Source organism: Miniopterus schreibersii (genome assembly GCF_964146895.1).
Source record: "Miniopterus schreibersii genome assembly, chromosome: X".
NCBI classification, from domain to species: Eukaryota; Metazoa; Chordata; class Mammalia; order Chiroptera; family Miniopteridae; genus Miniopterus; species Miniopterus schreibersii.
The window spans coordinates 73,132,549-73,156,269 of record NC_138104.1 but is presented as its reverse complement, the minus strand read 5'-3'; the positions used below and the strand labels follow the sequence as shown (position 1 = coordinate 73,156,269).

The 23,721-nt window shown below is 37.5% G+C and overlaps 1 protein-coding gene across 1 annotated transcript; it reads right to left on the bottom strand.

The window, feature by feature from the left end:
* Window positions 1-20,706: 20,706 nt before the first annotated feature.
* On the bottom strand, window positions 20,707-23,215 carry GSPT2 (G1 to S phase transition 2). Its single transcript, XM_081125110.1, has 2 exons — window positions 23,120-23,215; window positions 20,707-23,013 (listed from the first exon to the last, which is right to left on the bottom strand). Exon 2 carries the CDS (start codon window positions 23,003-23,005, stop codon window positions 21,110-21,112), a length of 1,896 nt encoding a protein of 631 aa, XP_080981236.1. The 5' UTR covers window positions 23,006-23,013; window positions 23,120-23,215; the 3' UTR covers window positions 20,707-21,109.
* Between the last annotated feature and the right edge of the window lie 506 nt (window positions 23,216-23,721).

The following is a 23,721-nucleotide window of genomic DNA, read 5'->3' as shown; positions in this document are numbered from 1 at the left end:
GTGTTTTATTATTTTTTACATGGGCAATAACAGGAACAGAACCTTACACTGAGTGGTTGTTCAAAATCTGTTGGTTGAATGACAAGATATAAGTCAAAATGTTGAAATGAACTATAAAAATATTAACAGAAGTAAAGACCCTGTGCTGGCCCCTGTCGTTGCTTTAACCATATTTTGGTCCTTTATTCATTCAACAAACATTTATAATCACCTATTTTATGCTATGCTCTTATGTGTTTAAATGTCATCTTTAGCTCCTACAGCAATGTTCCTAGTACAACGCCTCTGGGTGTAGCATACTGTTTGGGACATGGTAAGTGCAAGGAAGAAATTGGCATATGTAATAAACTGAAAGAACAACAGACATTGTATATGTCAGTGCCTTCCAACCAAAGAGCACCAGGAATACACAGATAGTTAAATAAGTTGTGTATATTACTCCTTGTGGTGAAGAAAATGCATGACATGGGGGAACTGTGGTTGTGTTTCAGGAAGATCATGTTAGAAAGAACCTACTATGGTTTTAGAGTTCTGATTGGGTGATTTAGTTGTTTATGTCCAAAGGGAAAACAACATTAACCATGAGCAGCAGGTTGTGTTACCATTGAGACCTCCTTGTAAGTGTCAAGCCAGTGCCGAGATGTCAGGCACTACTTTTCTCCTCCATGTGACTAAGGAGCAGAGAGATTTGGGGGAGAGTGGCACAAGTACCTGGAGAGGCAGGCAGGGCCAGGCCAGGCAGGGCCTGAAAGACCATGTTATCAGAGTTGAACTTTATCCTAAAAACAAAGGGAAACAAGAGTGATGTACTTCAACCTGTGTGTCAAGGACGGTGGAGGGCCTGAGATTTATGCTACTTGTGACCTTGCAAGTTAATTTGTCACAGATTGACAGATGCTGACAGAAGACAGAGGACTCCTGGGTGAGAGACAAAGGACTTTATTACTCGCAGCAGAAGCAGTAGCCAGAACACCATGTTAGCACCGGTTGTACCAGTTCCCTAAGAGCCCTGGGGGCAATGAAGGTAGACTTACCTGGATGCCCACACAAGAGGGTTGTGATGCAGGAAGGGGACCCTGAGCTTGGGGGATTTACTGCTTTGATAGTGAGCAGAAGCAATCCTGCTCTTTGGGGGAGGTGTTCCCACATCCCTCTGGATTGCTCAATACAAATTGAACCCTGAGAAACCTCCCAGGTAAAGTGATTAGGGCTCTGAATTCTTGGCATACCTAGAAAAAACATGAAGGAACATGCAGGTCCCATGGTGGATTTCCTCTCCCAACACTGTGCTTTCTTAAAGGTCAGCATTGGAGAACTGGCTCACTACATGGAGAAAACGAGCCCTGAATCTGCCTGACACTTGATAGGAATCATTCCCATCAGCCTATAAACACGCTATAATTTCTCGCCTGTTGACCTCCAAATTCCCCTCCAGCAACTGATCCACCCTGTCAACCTATTAATGGGCAGGGTGACTGTAACACATCCTGGGATAACTCCAATGACAAGAGTGTGGAAAGGGTTGGTGGCAATTTGATGAGTGAAAGAAGAGCCACCCCACACCATGAGAAAGGGAGGACAGGTGGAGGCAAGAAGGACAGTGTTCTGGGCTGGTGACATGGAAGATGCTGAGCCTATGGGCAATGGTGCTCCATAAAAGCATGAAAACATCACCCCAAGAGGTGGTTTTGTATGCAGACAGTGTGGGCCTGGTGCAAAGTAGACAGTACCCAGAAGAGAGGCATGAACCCACCCACCAACACCCAGGCTACCTCTGAGACAAAGGCTCACCTTGCATTTTCTATGGGAAATATTTCTCCCTGATATACTTGGTTGCCATGGGAACTCAGGTAGATGCCAGCTTCTGTGAACCACATGTGTCTCACCAAGACCAACTATTCCCAAGATGGATTCAAAATGGTTTTGTTCTGAACTTGCTGACATCATCTGCAGATGAGTGAACAGCTGGCATGTTTGGCCTTCAGGGATGAACTGAGACACATTTCTTCATTAATACCCACGGAGGATTACCCCTGTCTAATCTGTTAGTACATGGTTCTATCTGTTGTGTTGTTTGCCTGTGTTCATCATATCACCTTTACACTATATGCATAGGGTATTCAATAATTAGAATTCTGACACAATATTTACTGATCGTTAATTGATAACATCCTACAAATTAGTCCCATTAATGATTTAATAAATTAATATTCAACATGTAATGATTGGTTACACTGTGCCAGATACGTGTGTTTTTAAAAAAATAAATCTCTATTTTATAGAAGAAGAGACTGAAGCCCTAGAGAAGCTAACTGATGGCACACAGGTCAAGTATGGCAGCACGGCCGGCTTTAAAGGCCTGCAACTAGTGTAGCCCCACAGGGCCCAGGATGAGAACGAGTCCCTGGGCTTGTGGGTTAATGTTGCCTCCTTGAAATTCTTAACCTCTTTTCTTTGAATTTGTATTTTGTCTAAGTGCTGTCTGATGGGACAACGCCATATGTGCTGGGCACCTGGAGCCTCAGCGTTCCTGAGGTCTAGACCCGCCAGCTCTGGGCCTCAGGGGGACAGGTTTTGTGCTGCTCACTCCCCCACCCACCCACCTACACTCCCCCTCCTCCCTTGCCCATGTGACTGCTGCTGCACTTCACTCTCTGGGGGGCCTGGGTGTGGGTGCAAGAAAGGTCAGATTTGAGAGTGCCTGGTCATGGGATGGGTTTGGGTGTGTGTGTGTGGGGGGGGGGTTCCCACTATATTTGGAGTTTTCAGCCACTATATTTTAATGTTTTTTATTTTTATTTTTAAAAGAATAGTTCATTGTTTATACTTTTGGCTCCAAATTCAGCTTAAACTCATCTGAAGTTAACTTTTACAAATACTAATACTGGCTCTATATCCAGAATTTCTGATTTCATAGTCTATATTGTGACTTTGGATTTTTATAAAAGTTTGTTATAAATACTGTCAAGCTGATAAATGACAAGTTAAATATAATAAAGAACCCACATGTAAATCTCACCCAACTTCAACAGTCATGAGCTCTTGGTCAATTTTATTTCATCAACACCTACTAACTTCCTCTACCCCTCAGGTTTTCTTCAGGCAAACCCCAAACCATTCTATCTATCTATCATCTATCTATCTCTCATCTATCTATCATCTATCTATCTATCTATCTATCTATCTATCTATCTATCTATCTATCTATCTATCTATCATCTATCTATCTATCTATCATCTATCTATCTATCTATCTATCTATCATCTATCTATCTATCATCTATCTATCTATCTATCTATCATCTATCTATCTATCTATCTATCTATCTATCTATATCTATCTATCTATCATCATCTATCTATCATCATTATTATCTATCTATCTATCATCATCTATCATCTATCTATCTATCTATCTATATCTATCTATCTATTATCTATCTATCTATCATCATCATCATCTATCTATCATCTATCTATCTATCATCATCTATCTATCATCTATCTATCTATATCTCTCTATATCTATCTATCATCTATCTATCATCTATCTATCTATATATCTATCTATCTATCTATCTATCTATATCTATCTATCATCTATCTATCTATCATCTATCTATCTATATCTATCTATCTATCTATCTATCATCTATCTATCTAATCTATCTATTATCTATCTAATCTATCATCTATCTATCATCTATCTATCATCTATCTATCTATCTATCTATCTATCTATCTATCTATCTATCATCTATCATCTATCTATCTATCATCATCTATCATCTATCTATCTATCATCTATCTATCATCTATCATCTATCTATATCTATCATCTATCTATATCTATCATCTCTCTCTATCATCTATCTCTATCTATCATCTATCATCATCATCTATCTTCATCTATCTATCTCCCTAAAATACTACTTTAGTAAAACAATACATGCCATTATTATCTCTAAACAATAATTAATAATTTCTTAATATCTTCAATATTCATTGACAGACAAAGTTTCCCTTACTCTCTTATAAAAAAACAGTTTACTTTGTTTTCTTTAACTTTGGATTCCATTTAGTCTCACGCATTGCAATTTCTCAATATACATGTTAATTCTCTGTAAAATTTGCCCTCTCTTACTCTCTTTTTTTCTTGGGAGAAATGAGTTCTTTGTTCTCCAGAATCATCCTCATGCATGGTTTTGCTTATTCCATTTTTGGGGGCATCATTTCACAAACTCCTCTATCCCAGTCTTTTTTGTAAGTTGAGATTTAGATGTAGAGTCTTCTCCTGATTCAGTCTTCATCTTTTGGCAAGAATGTCTCAGAGATAGTGTCGCATTAGTCCATTAGTAGGCACATACTCTATGGCTGTCCCTCTTTTTGTAGTAGGAGCAGATATTGGTGTTCATTGCCTAGGGTACTTGTGTCACTCAAGGCTTAAAATGGAGATGTATTAATTCTATTTATCCTTTTTCATTTATTAGATGGATTTCTTCAATGAGAAACTTCCCTCGCCCACCATTTAATAACCAATGTTACAGTTCATATGCCAAACACAGGATAATTGTTTCATTATTTGTCTCTGCTTACTCAATTTCAAAATAATAAATTAATTTCCTAGCATTTAATAATGGCGACTATGAGGCCTTTGTTTCTTTAAAGCCGCTATGGAGCCAATAATGATGTGTTTAAATACATTTTAGTTATTATTCTTATTGACACTCAATTTTTCCGACATGATGCAGACTCATAATCTGAATCTGCCTACACAGGAGTGATCACAAAGCAGGTGCTCAGTAAATGTGTGCTGAAAGTATGTCAAATAACAGTGAGGTGTATTGACAACATAGTTAATTATTTTATTTTAACATTATATTACTGTGCCTGTCCTTCCACCAGATGTTTGAAACTGACATTACCCCTTTGCTATCTTTGATGTCATTCAAGTATTACTACATTTGGAGACAGAAAAATTAAGACTCAACTCTCCTTCAATGTATCTTTCTATTTTAATTAGGGGGACAAGTGACCTCAACTAAGCTCATGGATTTGATTATCTTTTGGCTTACACAATTCATTTCCCCACATTACCATTAATTCTCACTCAACACTGTTTTCTCCATGCTCATTTCTGCCCTCATCTGCTCTACTTCCCAGAACCTTGCATAGCTCAAATTTCCCCTCTCTCTAACACATCTCCTTATCATTGTACCAACACTCCTATGGAAATTGTTTGTCAGTAAATCAACAAGTGTCTTTACTCTGCTTCTTTATCTCAATGGTTATTCCAGTTATGGCTGTGCATTTTGTGGGCTGTTTGGGCTTTCAATTTTCTGATTTCTGACATGAGGCTAAGACTAGGCTCTCCTGTGTCATTGTGAAATGAGCTCCGCAAAAGACCATTAGAACATTATGAAGCATACAAAGTCCAGGACATGTAAAACATTTGTACCTATGATTACTTGAATATAGGCTGTCATATAAGAAGTGCTGGATTAAATGTAGGGGAATTAGACAACCTCTTGGATTTATCCCATTAATCTGTGAGGACAGTAATATTTACACAAAGATTGCTAGGATATACAGAGGAATTGGTTGGCCATCATATTAGTGTATAAAGATACTTTTTCCACCTTTTAACCCCCAAATTAGCATACTTTCAGGAGAGCTACTCCAGCACTTGGCTATCAGGCAATTCATTTCTAGCAAAGTGTGCTTCACCAAAATTTTTAGTAGCAATTGTGGGTACTGGAGGAAAATTAACAAGGCTGAGTGACCAAGGATCCCAGTTTTCAGAGTTCTTCATATTTCCCTTATGAATTGTGTGTGAATTAGTCTGAAAGCAACAGGACTGTAATGTCAGGTTTGGTTTTGTAGTTGTATCCTCATCTAGCACTGGAAGCATTGGATGAGGAACCTCCCAGAGTGTGGAGTGGACATTTGCAGGGGAATGTCTTAAAATAGAGATACATTTTTTCTTTTTAATCTCAAAATTAGGCTATTTTCTGAGTGTACTATTCCCACACTTGGCTATCAGGCATTTCAGCCCTGATTGAGGTTGCTCTCTCACACCTTACTGTAATTATGGTAGGCAATGGTGTCTGAAAAATGACGAAGCTGCTGAAGTGACTTATAATTCCAGCCTCTGTGGTTCTTTGTGGCCTCTTTGTATCCTTGCAACTAGCACCCCAGGGTGTAGCTGTCGATGTGGATTCAAACAGTGCCTGACAGTGAGAGAAAGCTTTTACTCAGACACTATGCCCCCTCAATACAGTTGCTATGGGAGATGATGCATCCAGATTGTGTTGTTGCCATGGTAACTCAGACACTTGACCCAATCTTGTTCAGAGTTGACACACCGAAGGCAGCTTTTCCTCAGCTGCCAGAACCATCTCCTTTGTCAGTTGAGAGTGAGAAAACAGAGCCAACAGAAATATTTTCCCAAAGATATTCCCTATCCCATAAGTTATTTGGCTCCATAACTGAGAGAGGATTGCTTCTGGAATTTTTATTATTGTTAGCAGGTGTGCGCACAAATAAGATATTTGTGTAATGGGGATGTACTACATAAAGCACACCAATTGATCCCCAATGTTGGAGGAGCAAGCTCCCAGGTCATATATTATTCATGATTAGAAGGAACTAGAATAAAGATAACTAGAGCTTACTGAGAACTTTCTAGGTAGTTTGATTAGCACTCACTTATTATTCAATGTATAATTCAACTTGAAATAATAAATGCATGAGATAATGTGCATGAATCACAACAGATAGGAACAGAGAACAGACAACTTGATGGGTGAGAAATGGTTTTTAAAAGTAGTTTTAATTTACCTTTCTGTTGCTATGAGTAGATTTGACCATCTTTTCATATATTAAATGGTCTTTTAAAAATTATTTGTTCAGGTTTTTGCCATTTTATGTAATGTATTTATGGTGGGGGTTTTTTACTTGACTTTAAAGAGTACTTTCATTTATTTGGGATATTAGCTCTTTATCTTTTATATATTTTGAAAATATATTTTCCAACTTGGTTATTCGTTTTTCATTTGTTTGTCTTTTTGTTTTGTTTTTGTGTTTTGCCAGACCAAAATGTTTCCTATCTTCTTTATTTGTAGGTAAATGATTTATCAGTTTTTCCTTGTGTTTGAATTTTGATCCCTTGATAGAAGTCTTTTCCACACCTTCAGATTATTATAGAATCTACTTGCATTCTCTTCTAGTATTAAAGAGCCTCACTTTTTACATTTAGAAATTTTATTTTTTATGATATGAATTATGGATCAAATTTTATCTTTCATCAAATGGCTTTTGAGTTGTCCCAAGAGCATTTTTAAAAATGTTTATCTTTTCCTTAGTCATATGTGATGTTACCTTTATTATACAGTAAGTTCCAATATGTACATAGGTGTATTTCAAATATCTCTATTCTGTTTCATTCAAATGCCAGTACTATATCATTTTAATTATCAAGACTTTATAGTATGTTTTATTCCTAGTTGGGCTAGTTTCCCCTCATTGCTATTTTTTTTTCATAGTGTGTAGCTATTCTTGCATGTTTGGTTTTTTTCCTCCAAAGGAACTTTAGAATTAACCTGTCTTTCTCTAGGAAAAAGAAAACAACTTGCTGGTATATTTGTTATTAAGAATGAAGTAAAAGAAGAAGGAAATCTTACCTTTTGTGACAACATGGATGGACTTGGAGATTATTATGCTAAGTGAAATAAACCAGTCAGAGAAAGACAAATACCATATGATCTTACTTATATGTGGAATAAGATGAACAAAATAAACTAACTAACAAAATAGAAACAGAATCATAGAGAAAGAGAACAGACAGCTGTCAGTTGGGAGGGGTTTGGGGGGGCTGGGTGGAAAAGGTGAAGGTATTAAACAAACAAACAAACAAACGAAAAAACAAAAAAAAGAAACAGACAGAGACAATAGTGTGGTGATTGCCAGAGGGAAAGGGGGGTGGGAGCAAATAGAAGAAGGTATAGGGGGGATAAATGATGATGGAAGGAGACTTGACTTGGGGTGGTGAACACACAGTACAGTATACAGATGATGTGTTGTAAAATTGTATACCTGAAACCTGTATAATTTTATTAACCATTGTCACCCCAATAAATTCAATAAAAGACTTTTTAAAAAGTACAAACTGGTAGTCATAAAATAGTCAAGGGGATGTAAAGCATAGCATAAGGAATATAGTCAGTAATATTGTGATAACTATGTATAGTGCCAGGTGGGTACTTGAAATATTGAGAAGACCACTTTGTAAAGTACATGATTGTTTAATCACTGTGTTGTACACTTAAAATTAATACAAAATAACATTGAATGTAAGCTGTAATTGAAAAAAATTTCAAACTGTGTTAGTTTCCAAATATTTGTGGATTTTCCAGAGATTTTTATGGTATTGATTGGTAATTAAATTCCATTTTAGTCAAAGAATATTCTTTATATGACTTGTTTCTTTATACATTTATAGAGAATCTTTTCATGGTTCAAAATAAACTTATTTTGTTAAATGTTTTATGTGCACTTGAGTGAATATATGTTTTGCTGTCCTTGGGTAGTATATTTGATAAATGCCATTCAGGTTTAATTTGATTGATGTGTTGTTCCAATCTACTATATCCTTGCTGTGTTTGTATGTGAACTATAAATTATTGAGAAGGTGATATTGAAATCTCACACTTTCTCTATGGATATATCTATTTCTTTTGCAGTTCTAGCAATATACAGAAGATGTGTTATAGAACTGTACACTTGAAACTTATATAATTTTATTAACTAATGTCACCCTAATAAATTCAGTTAAAAAAAAATACAAAAAGAATGCATTAAATTTGTAAACTAATTATATCTTAATGATGCTGAGCCTTCTCATCCAAGACCAGAAGATATTTTCTTATTTTTTACAGCTTTCAGGGGTCTTTAAACTTTTCCTCATATAGCTTTTTCTTATTTCTTGTCAAGTTTATTCCTAAGAATGTTATCATATTCATTGCTATTATAAATGAGATGTTTTCTCATTTCATTATATCTTGTTTCTGGTTATTGTTTATATATACAGAGTTGGGTAAAATAGGTTTACAGTTGTGATTGCACAAAACAGAGTTTATTCCTGTATTCTTGTTTATTAATTATTGTATTATTTTCCATATGAACAACTATAAACCTACTTTTGCCCCACCCTGTATATAAACAATAAAAGAGTTGGTAAATTTAGACAGATATAAATTGATATACAAAACTGAGTTTTGATATTCTCCTAAATTTACCAACTCTTTTATTGTTTGTGTTAATTTTATCAATATATTTCTCAACCTGTCCAGGTAAAATATCATATAATCTACAGTTTTTTTGCTATTCTTATGCCTATAATTTTTTAACATTTTTTTCAAATTTATCTTTATTGTTGAAAGAATTACAAATGTCCTCATCTTTTCCCCATTGGCCACTTCTTCTCCACCCCTACCTCCCTGACCCAGGTCTTCACCACACTATTGTCTGTGTCCGTGGGTTATGCATATATGCGTATCAGTTCTTTGGCTTATCTCTTCCCCACCCACCCGCCCACCCACCTCTCCTTCCCTCTGAGATTAGTCAATCTGTTCCATGCTTCTATGTTACTAGATCTATTTTGTTCATTGGTTTATTTTATCCTTTAGATTTCACATATGAGTGAGATCCCGTGATACTTGTCTTTCTCTGCCTGGCTTATTTCGCTTAGCATAATACTCTCCAGGTACCTCCATGCTGTCCCAAAGGATAAGAGAACCTCCTTTTTTTACAGCTGCATAGTATTCCATGGTGTAAATGTACCACAGCTTTTTCATCCACTCATCTAATGGCACTTGGGCTGTTTCCAGATCTTGGCTATTGAATATAGTGGTGCATATATTCTTTTGCTTTTTAATTTTGTTCGCTAATAGCTTCACTACAATTTTGACTAGTCAGAATGTGGACAACATTTTCCTTGTTCTTGAACTTAGCAGGAATGCTTCTTGTGTTTCCATTAGAAATTTTAGTATTAAAATGGACACTTTCTTTGTGTGTGTTTGTGTATCTAGACCTCTAGATATACACACAAATATTATCTGTGGTGTATATATGTATATATAGGAAATGTCCATAATTTCTTATTTTGCTGAGCTTTATAAAAATTTTGTTTTGTTTAGATTTTTTTTTTTTTGAATGGGTGTCGAATTACATTGAATTCTCTTTCAGGATTTCTAGAGATGTTCATATGATTTTTCTCTTCAGACCTATCTTAAGGTGAATTATATTAATAGATTTCCTAATTATTGAATCATCTTTGATTGCTTAGAATAAATTCCACTTGGTCATGGTGTATTATTTTCTTAATGTGGCGTTAGATTCTGTCCACTGATGTTAAATTTAGGAGATTTGGATCAATATTCATAATGAAAATTATTCTATAACTTTCATTTATTATACTGTCTTTATCAGGTTTTGGTATCAATGTTATACTCATTTTATAAAAATAATTTAAATTTATCTTTTTTTATGTTTTAAAGTATTTTGTGTAGCATTGGGAGTAATAACTTATGTAGTATTGTGATTAGTTGCTGGTTAAGTTTTGGTAAGTTCTGTGAAAATTTTAAGGCCTGGTGCTTTTCTGTGAGAAAGTTTTAAAATAAATCTGCCTATTTTTTTCTTATGGAAATTGGTTTCTTGAAGATCTCTAACTCAGTTGGAGTCATTTTTCACACACTATTTTTTCCCAAGAAATTATACTTATCATTTAGGTTTTCTTCCCACTTATGGTGCAAAGAAATCTTTTGTTATTATTTAAAATGTCCTCTGTTTTAATGGTTATTTTTCTCTTTTCATTTCTTATTTGTGTACCTGTGTTTTGTACTTATCTCTTGATTGCATTAACTAATGTTTAAGAATTCAATATTTTGATTTATTCAATTCTATTATTTTTTGTTTCTTATATCTGTAATGTTTTCTTTTATCTTTAGCATTGCTTTCTGGTGTTTTCTTTTGGTTTCCTATACTGTTTTTTGCTTAACTTTAGGAGTTGAAAATGTAATTCATGAATTTAATTTAATTTTAAAATTTAATTGATATAAGTATTTAAGACTTATATTTTCTTTAGTAACTCCTAAAATATATCCCACGTCTTCGTATTTGTAGGGTTTGTATTAGCATTTTAGTTTCAGTGATGAAATTTGGGTTTGTATTTCTCCTTTCACTCAAGAGCTTTCAATAGAGACTTTTACAGCACCAGCTCGCTTCCACTACATGACTCTGTGGCATTTAATAGAGTTTTTAAATTTTTCTGATGGAACTACTTAAAAAAAAAATTACCTTTATTGCATTGTGGGAAAAGAATTCTGGTTGTATTATTTCTACTTTATGGAATGTGATGGTCCTTTCTTTGTGACCTGGCACATGGTAAAGTTTTATGAGTACTCCTTATGTGCTTCAGAAGGTATTTTTCACTTTTCTAGTTGTAAAACTTGAATATCCAGAAGACCTGCCTTACTGATTATACGGAATGAGGTCCAGTTTTTTTCAGGAAGACTTTCATGTGGGGACTGGTACATAGTCAGAGACATAAGATTATCTTGGCAACTCTAAGTACTCATTTATTCAATAAATATTCAAAAATGTCATCTATGACAAGACAACTTTCATCAATTCAGGTTTCTTCTTAAAAAGCACAGACAGGTCTCACCACAGCTAAAATCACTGTCAGTCTCATTGTTAACAATGCTTTAATTTTCTTCTCAGCACTTGGTACTCCTCTACTCATATTTCTTATTTTTTTAATCTCTCTCCCCACTAAAATATACACTCTACAGGCGCACAGATTTTTCTACTTTATCTACTCCACCCAGAACACTGCCGATCACATGGTACACTGTAAATAACCATTTACTACATAATGTATGAATAATATCCACTTCATGCCGTCAGAGAATAAAACATCTGATATAGGGGCAGGCCCAATAATATATTTTTATAAGAACTTAACAAAATGTGATGTCACTACACTTTACTACTTTATTCAACACATTTAATAAGCACCTGTTTTGTTCTAGCCCCCGTGCTAGTCACTGTGGATGTGGAGATGAATGCAACACAGTCCCTGATCTCTACTACTAATTGTGATGCATTTAGTTCCAATAACAATAACAAAAAAACCCCAAACAGATTAAGCAGTGACAGTAAAAACAACTAACAATGACTTAAACCAGTGGTTCTCAACCTTTGCAGAACCACAGAATCATCTGAGAAGATTTTTTTTTTTAAAGGCAAGCTTCTTGCAAAATGGTGAAATTCTTATGGAGGAGAATTTGGCAATAATTAGCATGTATCTGTTGATCCATACATTCAAGTTCTCAAACTCAAAGAAACACTGGAAAAATATGAAAATGTTGATTGCAGCAATATGTATTCTAACAAAAACTGGAATGATTAAATGTCCGTGAATAAAGGACTTGAAAAATAAAATAATTGGATATTATGCAGCTATAAAAAGGAATGATGACTATTTCTGTATATAAATTTGGAACAGTCTTCAAGATATAGCGACAAGCAAAAAAGTCAAGATGGAGAAAACTGTATAGTACATTATCACTTATCACACATGGTGAGTATGAATACATATGAAATTATAATCAACAAACTAAAAATATGATATCAGAAAGATAAGGTACAGAGTAGGAGGGATAAGAAGAGAAGCTGGACACAACTAAAATATGTTGTTTTGTAAATTTGACTTTGGTATTATGTAAATTTTCTACATATTTATAAAAACTAATTAAAAGTGATAAAAAACAACATGAATCTAGTAGACTTTATTGTGCATCCAGTTGGAGAAATTATCACACAGAAACTATTTGAATAATTTTAAAATATAATCATTTGTTCTGTACATTCCTAGTCAAATATGACTTGAAAATCAAAAGAATTAAATGAACATTTAAAAATGTTTTTAGAATCAGTAATTGTATTGTTAGTGTTGGCATGTTTTTTTTGTGTGTGTTTTTTTTACATTGCTGGTTGTGAATTGTAGGATAACACTAGTGAGTAATTTTGTTGGTGTCACTGGAAGTCATGATTTGTGGCTTCAGAGAAAGGACATAATGATAAAATATCATTGACATAAAGTTTATGCCCTGGAGCCCTGAATTTGAATGGAAAGTATCCGTATAAAGTTACACTATATTTTGCTTTAAAAACGCATATGTATTTCTTAGCTCTGCCCCCTAAAATCACTAGAAACCATGATGAAGTCACCAGCATACAACCAAGCACCATGATTTTACTCTTTAAAAAGCATTTTCCACTAAAAAATAAATGATGAACTAGCTGATTTCAGGAACTATATAGGTGAGCCTTAAACAACTTGATGTACCAGGAAAGAGGAAAGACTGTTAGAGTCTTGTGATGAATTTCAGAGAGAAGGCGGGGGTGGGTGGGGAGAGATTAATCAAGAACTTATATGCAGATAAGCATAACCCATGGACACAGATGATAGCGTGGTGAAGGCCTAGGGTAGGGTAGAAGGGGTTAATGGGGGGAAAAGGAGGACATCTGTAATACTTTCAACAATAAAGATACTTTAAAAAAAAAAAAGGATTTAAGAGCTACTATGAAGACCCTAAATGCCTAAAAATTGGACAGTTTCAGCATCTATAAAAATAATAATTAAATAGATTTGAACATACTAGATGTGTTCAAATATTGTATTCATGATGATTCTAAAATATATTCTGTGGTCTCCTTTAAAAGTACTTAGAAAACAAAGTCATAATTTGAAACCATTAAGTAGAAAAAAGTATTAAATCATTATCCTCCTATTTGTATATCTGTGTTACCAAATTATTAATGATGAAAAGATTGTCTTTAGGTAAGAATTCTAGCTAATAAATGAAGAAGGATGAGTAGAATATCTTTATTCTACAATCTGTAATGAAATATTGGATCTAGGCAATAATCATCTGTGTCTGCTAACATCATAAAAAAGAGACAACCAGACATTATGAGTCTCCAGATGAAACTACACAGCACTACCTGTGAGGTATTCTTGTGAAGAAGAAGAAGAAGAAGAAGAAGAAGAAGAAGAAGAAGAAGAAGAAGAAGAAGAAGAAGAAGAAGAAGAAGAAGAAGAAGAAGAAGAAGAAGAAGAAGAAGAAGAAGAAGAAGAAGAAGAAGAAGAAGAAGGGGGAGGGGGAGGAGGAGGAGGGGAAGAAAGGAGGAGGAGGAGGAGGAGAAAGGAGAAAGGAGAAAGGAGAAAGGAGAAAGGAGAAAGGAGAAAGAAAGGAGAAAAAGAAAGGAGAAAAAGAAAGGAGAAAGGAGAAGAGGGGAGGAGGAGGAGAGGGGGGAGCAGGAGGGGAGGAGGATGAAGGAGAAGAAAAGGTGGAGGAGGAGGGGGGGAGGAGAGGGAGGAAGAGGAGGGGGAAGAGGGGGAAGGGGAGGAAAGGGAGAGGGAGGAGGGGGAGGGGGAGGAGGAGAAGGGGGAGGGAGTACAGATGAAATAAGATTGAATAATAATTCTTAATTGTTGAAGCTATGTGAGACTTACATGGGTTATTTAATATTACATCTTGTCATGTATCTGACACTATAACAAAAAGTTTTTTTAATGTCCAAAGCCACAGTATAGACTAATTAATCAGAATTTCTGGATATGTATCTGGGGCATTAATATTTCTAAAAACTACTTTCAAATAAGTTTGCTTTTTTATGGGAAAATTTTAAGTGTTTATAAGATCCAATAATCACATTCTCGAACGAATTTTTAAACATTTAATAAATCACTTATTCATAAATAAATAAATTTATGTATACTAAGCCAAAAATTTAGACAATAAAGACTAATTGTTAGTAATGTGTAGGTATGTTGAACGAGACTATCTGCACAGATCTGAATGTTTTCTAAGTATCATAATCATTGCATTAACATAACTTGAATGTATAATACTTATAATCTCATTTTTACTACCAACTCTCCTCAGAAAGGGTCAATTCTATTTAGTTCCATACTTGAAATATTACTATGCAGCTTATGAACAAACAGGGCCTTATTTTTAAAAAATCATGATAATAAGTCTGGAAGTATTTGCATCCAGGTGCTCAGTGATGCCATAGGAATAGCATAGCTTCCATCTTCCTGCTCAACCGTTTTCAGCAGGTTGACTATGACCACATGCTTGCCTCAAAAAGCTCCACATGCTTGGCTGCAAAAGCTCCAGTCATCTCATATCACATTCTAAATACCACCATCCTCTTCTCTCACATCCATCCTTCTTGTTAAGAAACAACAGATTCTATAGAAGTCCTTACATTTCCTGTAAACGGCATTGGGCAGAACTAGGTACATGGCCACTTTAAGGTGTAGGAGAGGCTGGAAAACCATCATCTGACAAAGGAGGATGGGATAGCTATGACTGCACTGGAGAAATCCTGAAGTCCATCCCCTACCCCAGACAAAACATATTGCTTCTTTTTAAACAATGTTTTTCTTACCATATGACATTGGTAGGAAAGGTTATTGGACCAGCAATAAAAAAATCCAGTGAGAAAGAAGAAACAGAGTTCTAGAGTTAAAAACATAGTCAAGGGTAAAGACTGAATCTGCACCGAAGGGAATAAACTCACAGGGATTGAGCCACATACTGTTTCCAGGCACTTTCGTATCTGCTACTATGTTCAGTCCTCATAACAATCCTGTAAATGAGGTAACTGGCATTATCTCCATGCATGAGGGACCAGAGACTCATAGAGGAAGGTGAGGAGGCTTGTTTAGTGTTCACAGTGCATTACTTTGCCCCTCTGTCATGGGTCATAATCCTTTTTTTAAAGATATTTTCTTTTTTTAATATATCTTTATTGATTTCAGAGAGAGGAAAGGAGAGGGAGAGAGAGACATAGAAACATCAATGATGAGAGAGTCATTGATCGAGCCCACAACCCGGGCATGTGCCCTGACCGGGAATCAAACCCCAACCACCTGGATCCTAGGTCAACGCTCAACCACTGAGCCATGCCCAACTGAGCATGGGTCATAATCCTTTATCTGGCTTACCAAGATCACTGCCAGAAACAAATGGGGGAAGAACAAGAGGTCTGCTATCTGTTCAGCACAGTACTAGACATATCCATTCCCCCCCCCCCCGCCCCATTGTCCATGTCAGAAAGGCGACATATTTTGATTCTGGTCACTTCTCTGATGATGGGACCTTCTGGCAGTGGTAGGAGCACTAGGATGGCCCAGAGCAGAAGTTGCCTTTTATTACTAGTCTTTACATGGAGGTCATATGTGTTATCTTGGATCCCATCAGCTCAGTCAGGTATTGATACTGTGGAACCTCACATTCATACCGGCAGGTCTGTGGGACTTGGCAATGTTACCATCCTCAGAGTTTACTGCTATGCTGCCAGTATTGCCAGTTTTGACTTCTTTGTCTTACAGAATTAGTGTGAGGTGCATTAGTCCCCTAGCCACTTGTGGGCCCAGCTCAGATTCTGCTAGGGAAACAATATGACCTTTCTCATGCCTCCAACTTCCCTCCAGGCTTTGAACATTATGCCATCCATAGAGGCAAACAGTTCTTCTTGAACTATGTTAACTTTCGGTCATTGCAATTTTTTATTCACCACCAGGACCTTGTGAAACCACCTCTCATCCATCCTGAATCACCATCCTTTAAGGTTAGGGCCTCCTTAGCTATATCTCCTGCCCTTCAGACCCTCTGTGTTCCCTTTATAAATGTGTGAAATGTATGTTTACAGCACATCTACCCTTTCAGACGAGAGTTCTTTTCTGTTTAGCAGGTATTGAAGAACACAGATGGGAATGGAGTGTTCTGTCACTAGCATCACTCAGGAGCTAAGCCTTTACATTTAAAAAAATGTATCAATACATTTTATTTCACCTATTCATTTATACCTTCCAAATTGGTGAAAGAAGCTAATGCCGTTTAGAAAGCGAAATAATATATGTCGTATGAGCATCAGTTAAAGGAGGGTGTAAAAAGAAACACAAAGGTAGAAATCAAACACTAACCCTTAATCCAGGAACTGACAGCTAAACCTGCAGAAGCCACTTGGGGTGTCTGTTAGTCATTGACAATGTGTTCTTCTGTAAATTTATCGGTGTGACCAAAGGTCACTGATGGACTATGGTAGTGCTAGTAAAAGCAATCTCAGAAGGAGATAATTAAGTCTGTTAGATACTAGAGGAGGCCTTTTACTCAGTGCCCCAAATGTGAAAGAAGAGCTATAACTGAATGCATATTCCATACCTGTCATATCAAGTGAGAGATACAGTACAGTACAGCAGCTTGACTTTGGACAAATCTGTTTTTGTTTTGTCCCTCTCATGAAACTAAAATATCTTCTCAATATTCTCTGCTTGGACTTTTGAAGAAGTTCAGCAATCAAAGAGAGAATAATCTTCATTAGAGGGTTGAGAAATGTCTGCAAATTATCTGTGTATGTAAATTCTGATTACTTAATACTAATCTGAGTAGAAAATAAGGGGCTTTGCTGAAACCCCTTTTGATTGATGTCTGATTCTGAGAGCCTGAATCTTTCATCCACTGACTTTTTAAAAAAATCTATACAATTTTTTAAGGGTAAGTGAAGGAAAAGAGAATTCTATTAAAATTTAGACAAATTTCCTCTAAAACAATCTGGTATCAAGTTCAGGATAGAGGGGAATTCAACATTCAATATTCTATAGGCTGTAGCGCAAAATCGTAAGCTGTGCCTTCTTGTATGTAAGCAAAACTTTCTTGTTTTGTTGTTGTTTTCTCATAGATGGCATGCTCATACAGTAGGTTCTTCTTTTTCCTTTTCTATTTCCCTTGATTTTGGTTATCTGGAAATCTCTCTCTCTCTCTCTCTCTCTCTCTCTCTCTCTCCCCTTCCCTCCCTCCCTCCCTCCCTCCCTCTTTCTCTCTCTCTCTCTCTCTCTCTCTCTCTCTCTCTCTCTCTCTCTCTCTCTCTCTCTCTCTCTCTCTCGCCAATGCTAAGGCAAGTCCACATCCCTCACTCTGTGGAAAGTGTTAGTGGTGTCCCTGGTGAGAAACCTTGGATCAAATTCTTCTTCCCCTCAGTGGCCAACCATGAGTAGATGTTGTAACTGAAAACTAGGATGAATAGAAATATGTCCATAGTTTTAATAGAATATATAGAAAGAAACATACTGAACATGAAAACTGAGAGTGGGTCAATGTGAACATATTCAAATGCTCAGGTTCTGGCGGAACTTCTGTGGTAGTTGAAGAGTTTCTTTTTTAATGGCAGTGAAGTGGTAACTAATCATCTCCCTCTTGCTAAACATTCCATTTGAACTAAAATGAGTTTGAATATCTGTACTACAAAATGTTTAGAAGTAAACTTTTAAAAGAGAAAGTTCTTGCATTTTAGTAAGCCAAAATTATGATATTGTGAAAAGAGGGTGTATTTTGAGAAAGGATTTGTCTTTTGAAGACAGGAACAGTAACTGTAGTAGATACTAAAAGCACTGGCAATTTGTCCTGGGTACCAGAGAAAGATCCTCAGAGAAATGTGGACCTCTGCTAGCTTCTACCAGCCCAAACTTTTCCCTTTCCTTCTTGGGTCTCTGCTGAAGTACAGAATAAGTTGGCCCCTTTTCCTAAATCTCCTCAATGACCAGAGAAATAAAAGAAACTTCGGAGAAAAGTTGCCAAGAGCCAATAGGTAAACACAAAATAGGTATTGAGAAAGTCTGAAGTATTAAGTTCATAATGTATTTACAGCATGTAGCCAGACTTGGGGAGATTCTACATTATCTTGGTTGCCAGGAATTGGAGATAAATATCTGAGGACAGTTCAATTAAATTGGTCTGAATTGGAGGCAACAGGGGACCTGTGATGGGACACTACTTTGTATGCCCTTGGGAAACTAGTTGTGTTTGTGAATGGCCCCAATTTGCAGTATTTAGAGACCACTACCAGACATTAAGAACTATAAAGGTAGGTACTCAAAAAGTTAGAAAGAAATGTTACTTTGAGTTTATATCTACTTTCCTACAGAGCCAGAGTCTGGTGTCTCCACCCACTGGATGATTTGCTTCTCACTGAAGAGAACTGGTTTCCAAAATCTACTTATAAAGATTTATGTCCTGCTCTCTGAAAGTTTTTCTTAATACAGTTTAGGGCCCCTGGTGAAGAAATTGCTATACAACTGGCTAATGAGAAAGACATTTCAGAGCCAATTTTTGATGGGAAATTATCCAAATTGGATGGAGAAAAAGCATTTTGTCCTGCCTTGTGGCTTTGGCCTATTAGTGGAAAATGTCCACAATAATCCTATTGGTAAATTACTAAAATTGCAAAACAATGAGATTGATGCAGCATCAGAAATGCATTTTTTAAAAAGTGGTTGTCAGGCAAAACTTTTAGCAAACACTGGATTGGCTTGTATTGTGTACCAAGTTCAGAGCACAGAGGCAAGAGAAGGAACTCTAAAACAAAGATGAAACTCTCACCATTGACATTCTACTTATTAAAGGACTGGATCCAAGAAAATAAGGCACATCCCTGTGGACTAGGGTAGCTGACATACAACCAAATAAAAATCCTCATTTCCCATGTGGGTGCCCTGCATATCTATGTTGGATGAGTCACAGAACCATGCTACTGATGCTTTGACAAGACCAGAGGCTGTCTCTGACAAGTTAGACATCCTGGAGTTGCATGGGTACACAAAAGGACTATGGAGAAAGGGAAACTACCTTTGCCTAAGCATGGGCCCAGGGTGTTCTGGTGAGTCTCCATCCCTATTCAACCAGCCTATGAGTGTGAGAAATTGGCTCTGCCCATCACTGGGCAGGTGTTTTCATTGGACCACTACCCACTTACCAAGACAGAAAGTTCTTGCAGCTGTTGATAGTTAAGAAGGTTATAAGGCCACTCTCCTGGCAATAAAAGTAGCCACCTCAGGATCAACAGTTGGTGTTTTATCTGCTGTTCAGAGATAAGTCCAGTATCTCTGACTCCAAAAGTAAGACATGATCTGATTATAAAAATGGCCTTCCACCTTTGCTACTAATCCCAAGCACTGAAGAAGGGTGGAATGGTATCCTCATTGTCCCAGCCCAGGACCCTCACTAACCCTTACTTTTCAGTAAGTTACTTGTAGCCCTATTGAAAGCATTAATTTTCTTGGTAGTCATGTTCCTTTATTGTGTTGTGTCCCACATCCCAAGTGACATGGGGAACAAAACCAAGGGGTGTGTTAAGATGATGGAGTGCAGGTAAGCGTCTAGTTGACATATGGTCTGAATCCCAAGGTAAATTTGTAATTTGGCCATGCTCAACATTAGGGAAGCTGAGAGATGGCCTGAGCCTTTCTTTTTCAAATCACGAGTGGAGAAGCAGAAGAGCTCCTTTCTTGACTGGACTTGGACACAGAAAACAAAATTCACTGGGAAGACCCCTAAAATAAATTTTTTTCAAAATTAAAATTTTCCCCTTTATACAAACCTGTGCATTGTTTATAAATGCCTGATCTAAAATAGTGAGTGGAGGACAGTTTTAAAAAGCTCAATAAAATATAGTCAGTTACTTCAGAAAGTAAAAAAAGCTAATTGCAAGGTATTATATACAAATTTAAAAAGTATTCAAAAGCATTTCAAATACCAATAAGAGTTTCAAATGGAGTATTTTATTCACATGTTACTTGTCTTTTTAACATATACACACACACTGACATACTCTGACTGGTCTGCGTGAACAAGGGTTGTCTAAATATCCTAAGGAAAAATGAAAAATTAAAAAATATATTAATTTTTCATTGTTATACACAATTACATCCACATCACTTACAAAGCTATTACTGATTCTGTCCAAGGAAGCAAAATGATATAGGAAGAGGAAACTTGTGGGTAAGTTCATCAGTGAAACATAACTGAGATCTCAACATGAGAAAGCTGACAAAACACGAATTTTTGCTGTGAAATTTTTCTTTGCAAAATATGGAGTAAAGTCTGTCAATGGCCAGTAAATAAGAGAAGGTGGTGAACTTTTGTAGTCAATTCTCACAGTATTATGCAGTGTGCAGGGATAGCAAGAAAACTGCTCAGTCCTTCTCTGGGACTAGTTTCAGAACTTTTCCAATTGCAATGGTCTTACCCTCATCTCTTAAAGTAAAGCGACCCATCTGAGGAAAATCTTTGAATGTCTCAAGGCATATAGTTCCTGCTGTCCTTAAACGGGCAATGCACACTTGATCTTGTTTCACGAAGCGGGGCCGAGTCTTACTTTTTTCTCCAGATTTTTTATCTACCAAGGAGATTAAGGCTGTTATCTCAACTTCCTCAATACAAGTATGAATGTGCAGCACCGCATTATAACCTGGGCAGATGATGGACTTGTGCTCAATAATCACTATCTGAACATCAAATGTGCGTCCAGAATGGCAAAGATTATTAGGGTCACAAAGTATGAATCCTGGAAGAATCTCTTCTTCTTCAATTCCCTTCAGTCTGATTTTAAGGTTTTCACCCGGGGCTACATAATCAGTTTCAGCATCATCAGAAAGTATTCCAAGAACTTCCACATTGTGCTTGTTTGGCATCATCACAAGCTGCTGGCCTTTAAAAATGGATCCTGATTCCAGCTTTCCCAGGACCACAGTGCCCATATCCTTGTACTTATCCACAATTGGCAGTCTAATAGGTCCATCAATTGATCTGTTGAAGTTTGGCATGTTATCCAAATATGGAATAAATGGTAATCCAGTGTACCAGGGGCAGAAATCTGATTGCTCTTTAATATTTGCCCCAGTTAGCCCTGAGCAGGGCATAAAGTGAATGTCCTTTTTGGGGCTGAAGCCGACTTTTTTCAAAAAGGGAACCAGTTTTTCTTTGCATTCTTCATATCTCTCGCTGCTCCAATTTACTGTGGGATCATCCATCTTATTAATAAGCACTATTAAATGTTTTACACCTGCTGTTTTTGCCAACATAGCATGTTCTCTTGTCTGTCCACCTTTTTCAAAGCCAGTTTCAAACTCTCCTTTCCTGGCAGAAATGACCAATACAGCCAAATCAGCTTGAGAAGCACCACCAATCATATTTGGGACAAAACTCTTGTGGCCAGGGGCATCTAGAATTGTAAAATGTTTCTTTTCTGTTTCAAAATAGGCACGACCCACTTCTACTGTTTTACCCTTGTCTCGTTCTTCTTGATTTGTATCTAAGGCCCAGGACAAATACCAAGTTTCTCTGTTTTTTTCTTTAGCTTCTCTTTCATATTTCTCAAGTGTTCTTTTGTCAACCATTCCTGTCAAAAACATTATCTGTCCTCCAATGGTTGACTTGCCAGCATCTACATGCCCAATGAATACAACATTTACATGTTCTTTTTTAGAAGCACCTGAGGGTAGGACTGCAAATTTAGATTTTCTCATTTCCTCTTTCTCCATCATTTCCTGACCACTTTCTTCTGGGGGCCCGGAATCTCCCAATGAACAACCCCCTGGCTCGGCTTCACTTACTTCTTTATTGTGCTCCCATGACTCCTCTAGTACCATGTCCACCTCTCCATTTTCTACAACAGGTTCTGAAAGTTCCATGGTAACGGCTGAATTGGAACCTTCACACACCACTATCTGTTCCTCTTTGGAATGTTCCACAGGTGCACCCAGTCCCAGCCTTTTACCTTGAGGGTTGCCCGAGCCGGTGCAGGTTTCCTCGATGCTGGTGGCGTCTGCCGGTGGGGTCTGCGCCTGGGCCGGGCCCCGCAGGAAGGACGGCACGAACTCAGCGGCGTGGACGTTAGGCACGAAGGGTTTGGCGTTGACGTTGAGCTGACGGCTGAAGGCCGAGCTGAGGAGCTCACGCTGGGCCTCGGCCACCGCCGCCGCAGGGGCTGGGTCCCTGCTAGGGGCCGAACCTACGGCTTCCATGTCCACCTGGTCCCAGCAGTCGGGCGCCGAGTCGCTGCTGCTGCTGCTGCTACCCGTATCCATCATCTGAGGACCTGATGAGTGGCGGGGAGGGAGCGGAGTCAGCAGGACAGAAAGAGCGGGCTACGCAGACAGGGGGAAGGCAGAGAGAGCGCAGGGCCAACGGGTAGCGACACGCACCTTAGCGGCAGCGCGGGGGCAGCGAAGTACCGACGCTGCATTCGCAGCTGCGGCGGCGGCAGCAGATATGGCGGCTCAAGCCTCTCCTCCTGTGTGAGCGGATCTCCTCCCCCAAACCCCAACCACTTCCGACTCCTCCACCGCCACCGCCGACCCAGCGCCGGGCACGGATTGACCCCTCGCTGCAATCCGTACGCCTGGCCTCCTTAGTTCTGTCATGGGCCAAGTCCAAAAGTATAATTTTTAGAATGAAAATTTGTAGTTAGTTTGTTCACACCATCTGGGAGAGCAATTTGACCACGATTTAATGGTTAAACCTAGACAGGCACATTTGATTTAAAATTCTACTCAAAGATTCAAGTAAAAATAAAAATTCCTATTGAACAAACGGAGGCAATATGTGGGTTAACTACCTAGAAACCTAACAACCAAAGGAAGAAATTAGTGACTAGGGAAGCGCTCATAAAATACATGAAGGTGTAGCTGAATCTAGGAAATGCAGCTTTAAATCATTCATTCATTTGAAACCCAGAAGATTTTTTGTTTTGCCTTTTTCATTTGGCTCCCATAAGCCTGTAAGTTTATCTGATGGCTTCAATGGT

What these genes read in the sequence shown, in the direction of transcription:
- GSPT2 (XM_081125110.1), bottom strand. Translation starts at nt 23,005, where the DNA reads ATGATGGATACGGGTAGCAGCAGCAGCAGCAGCGACTCGGCGCCCGAC.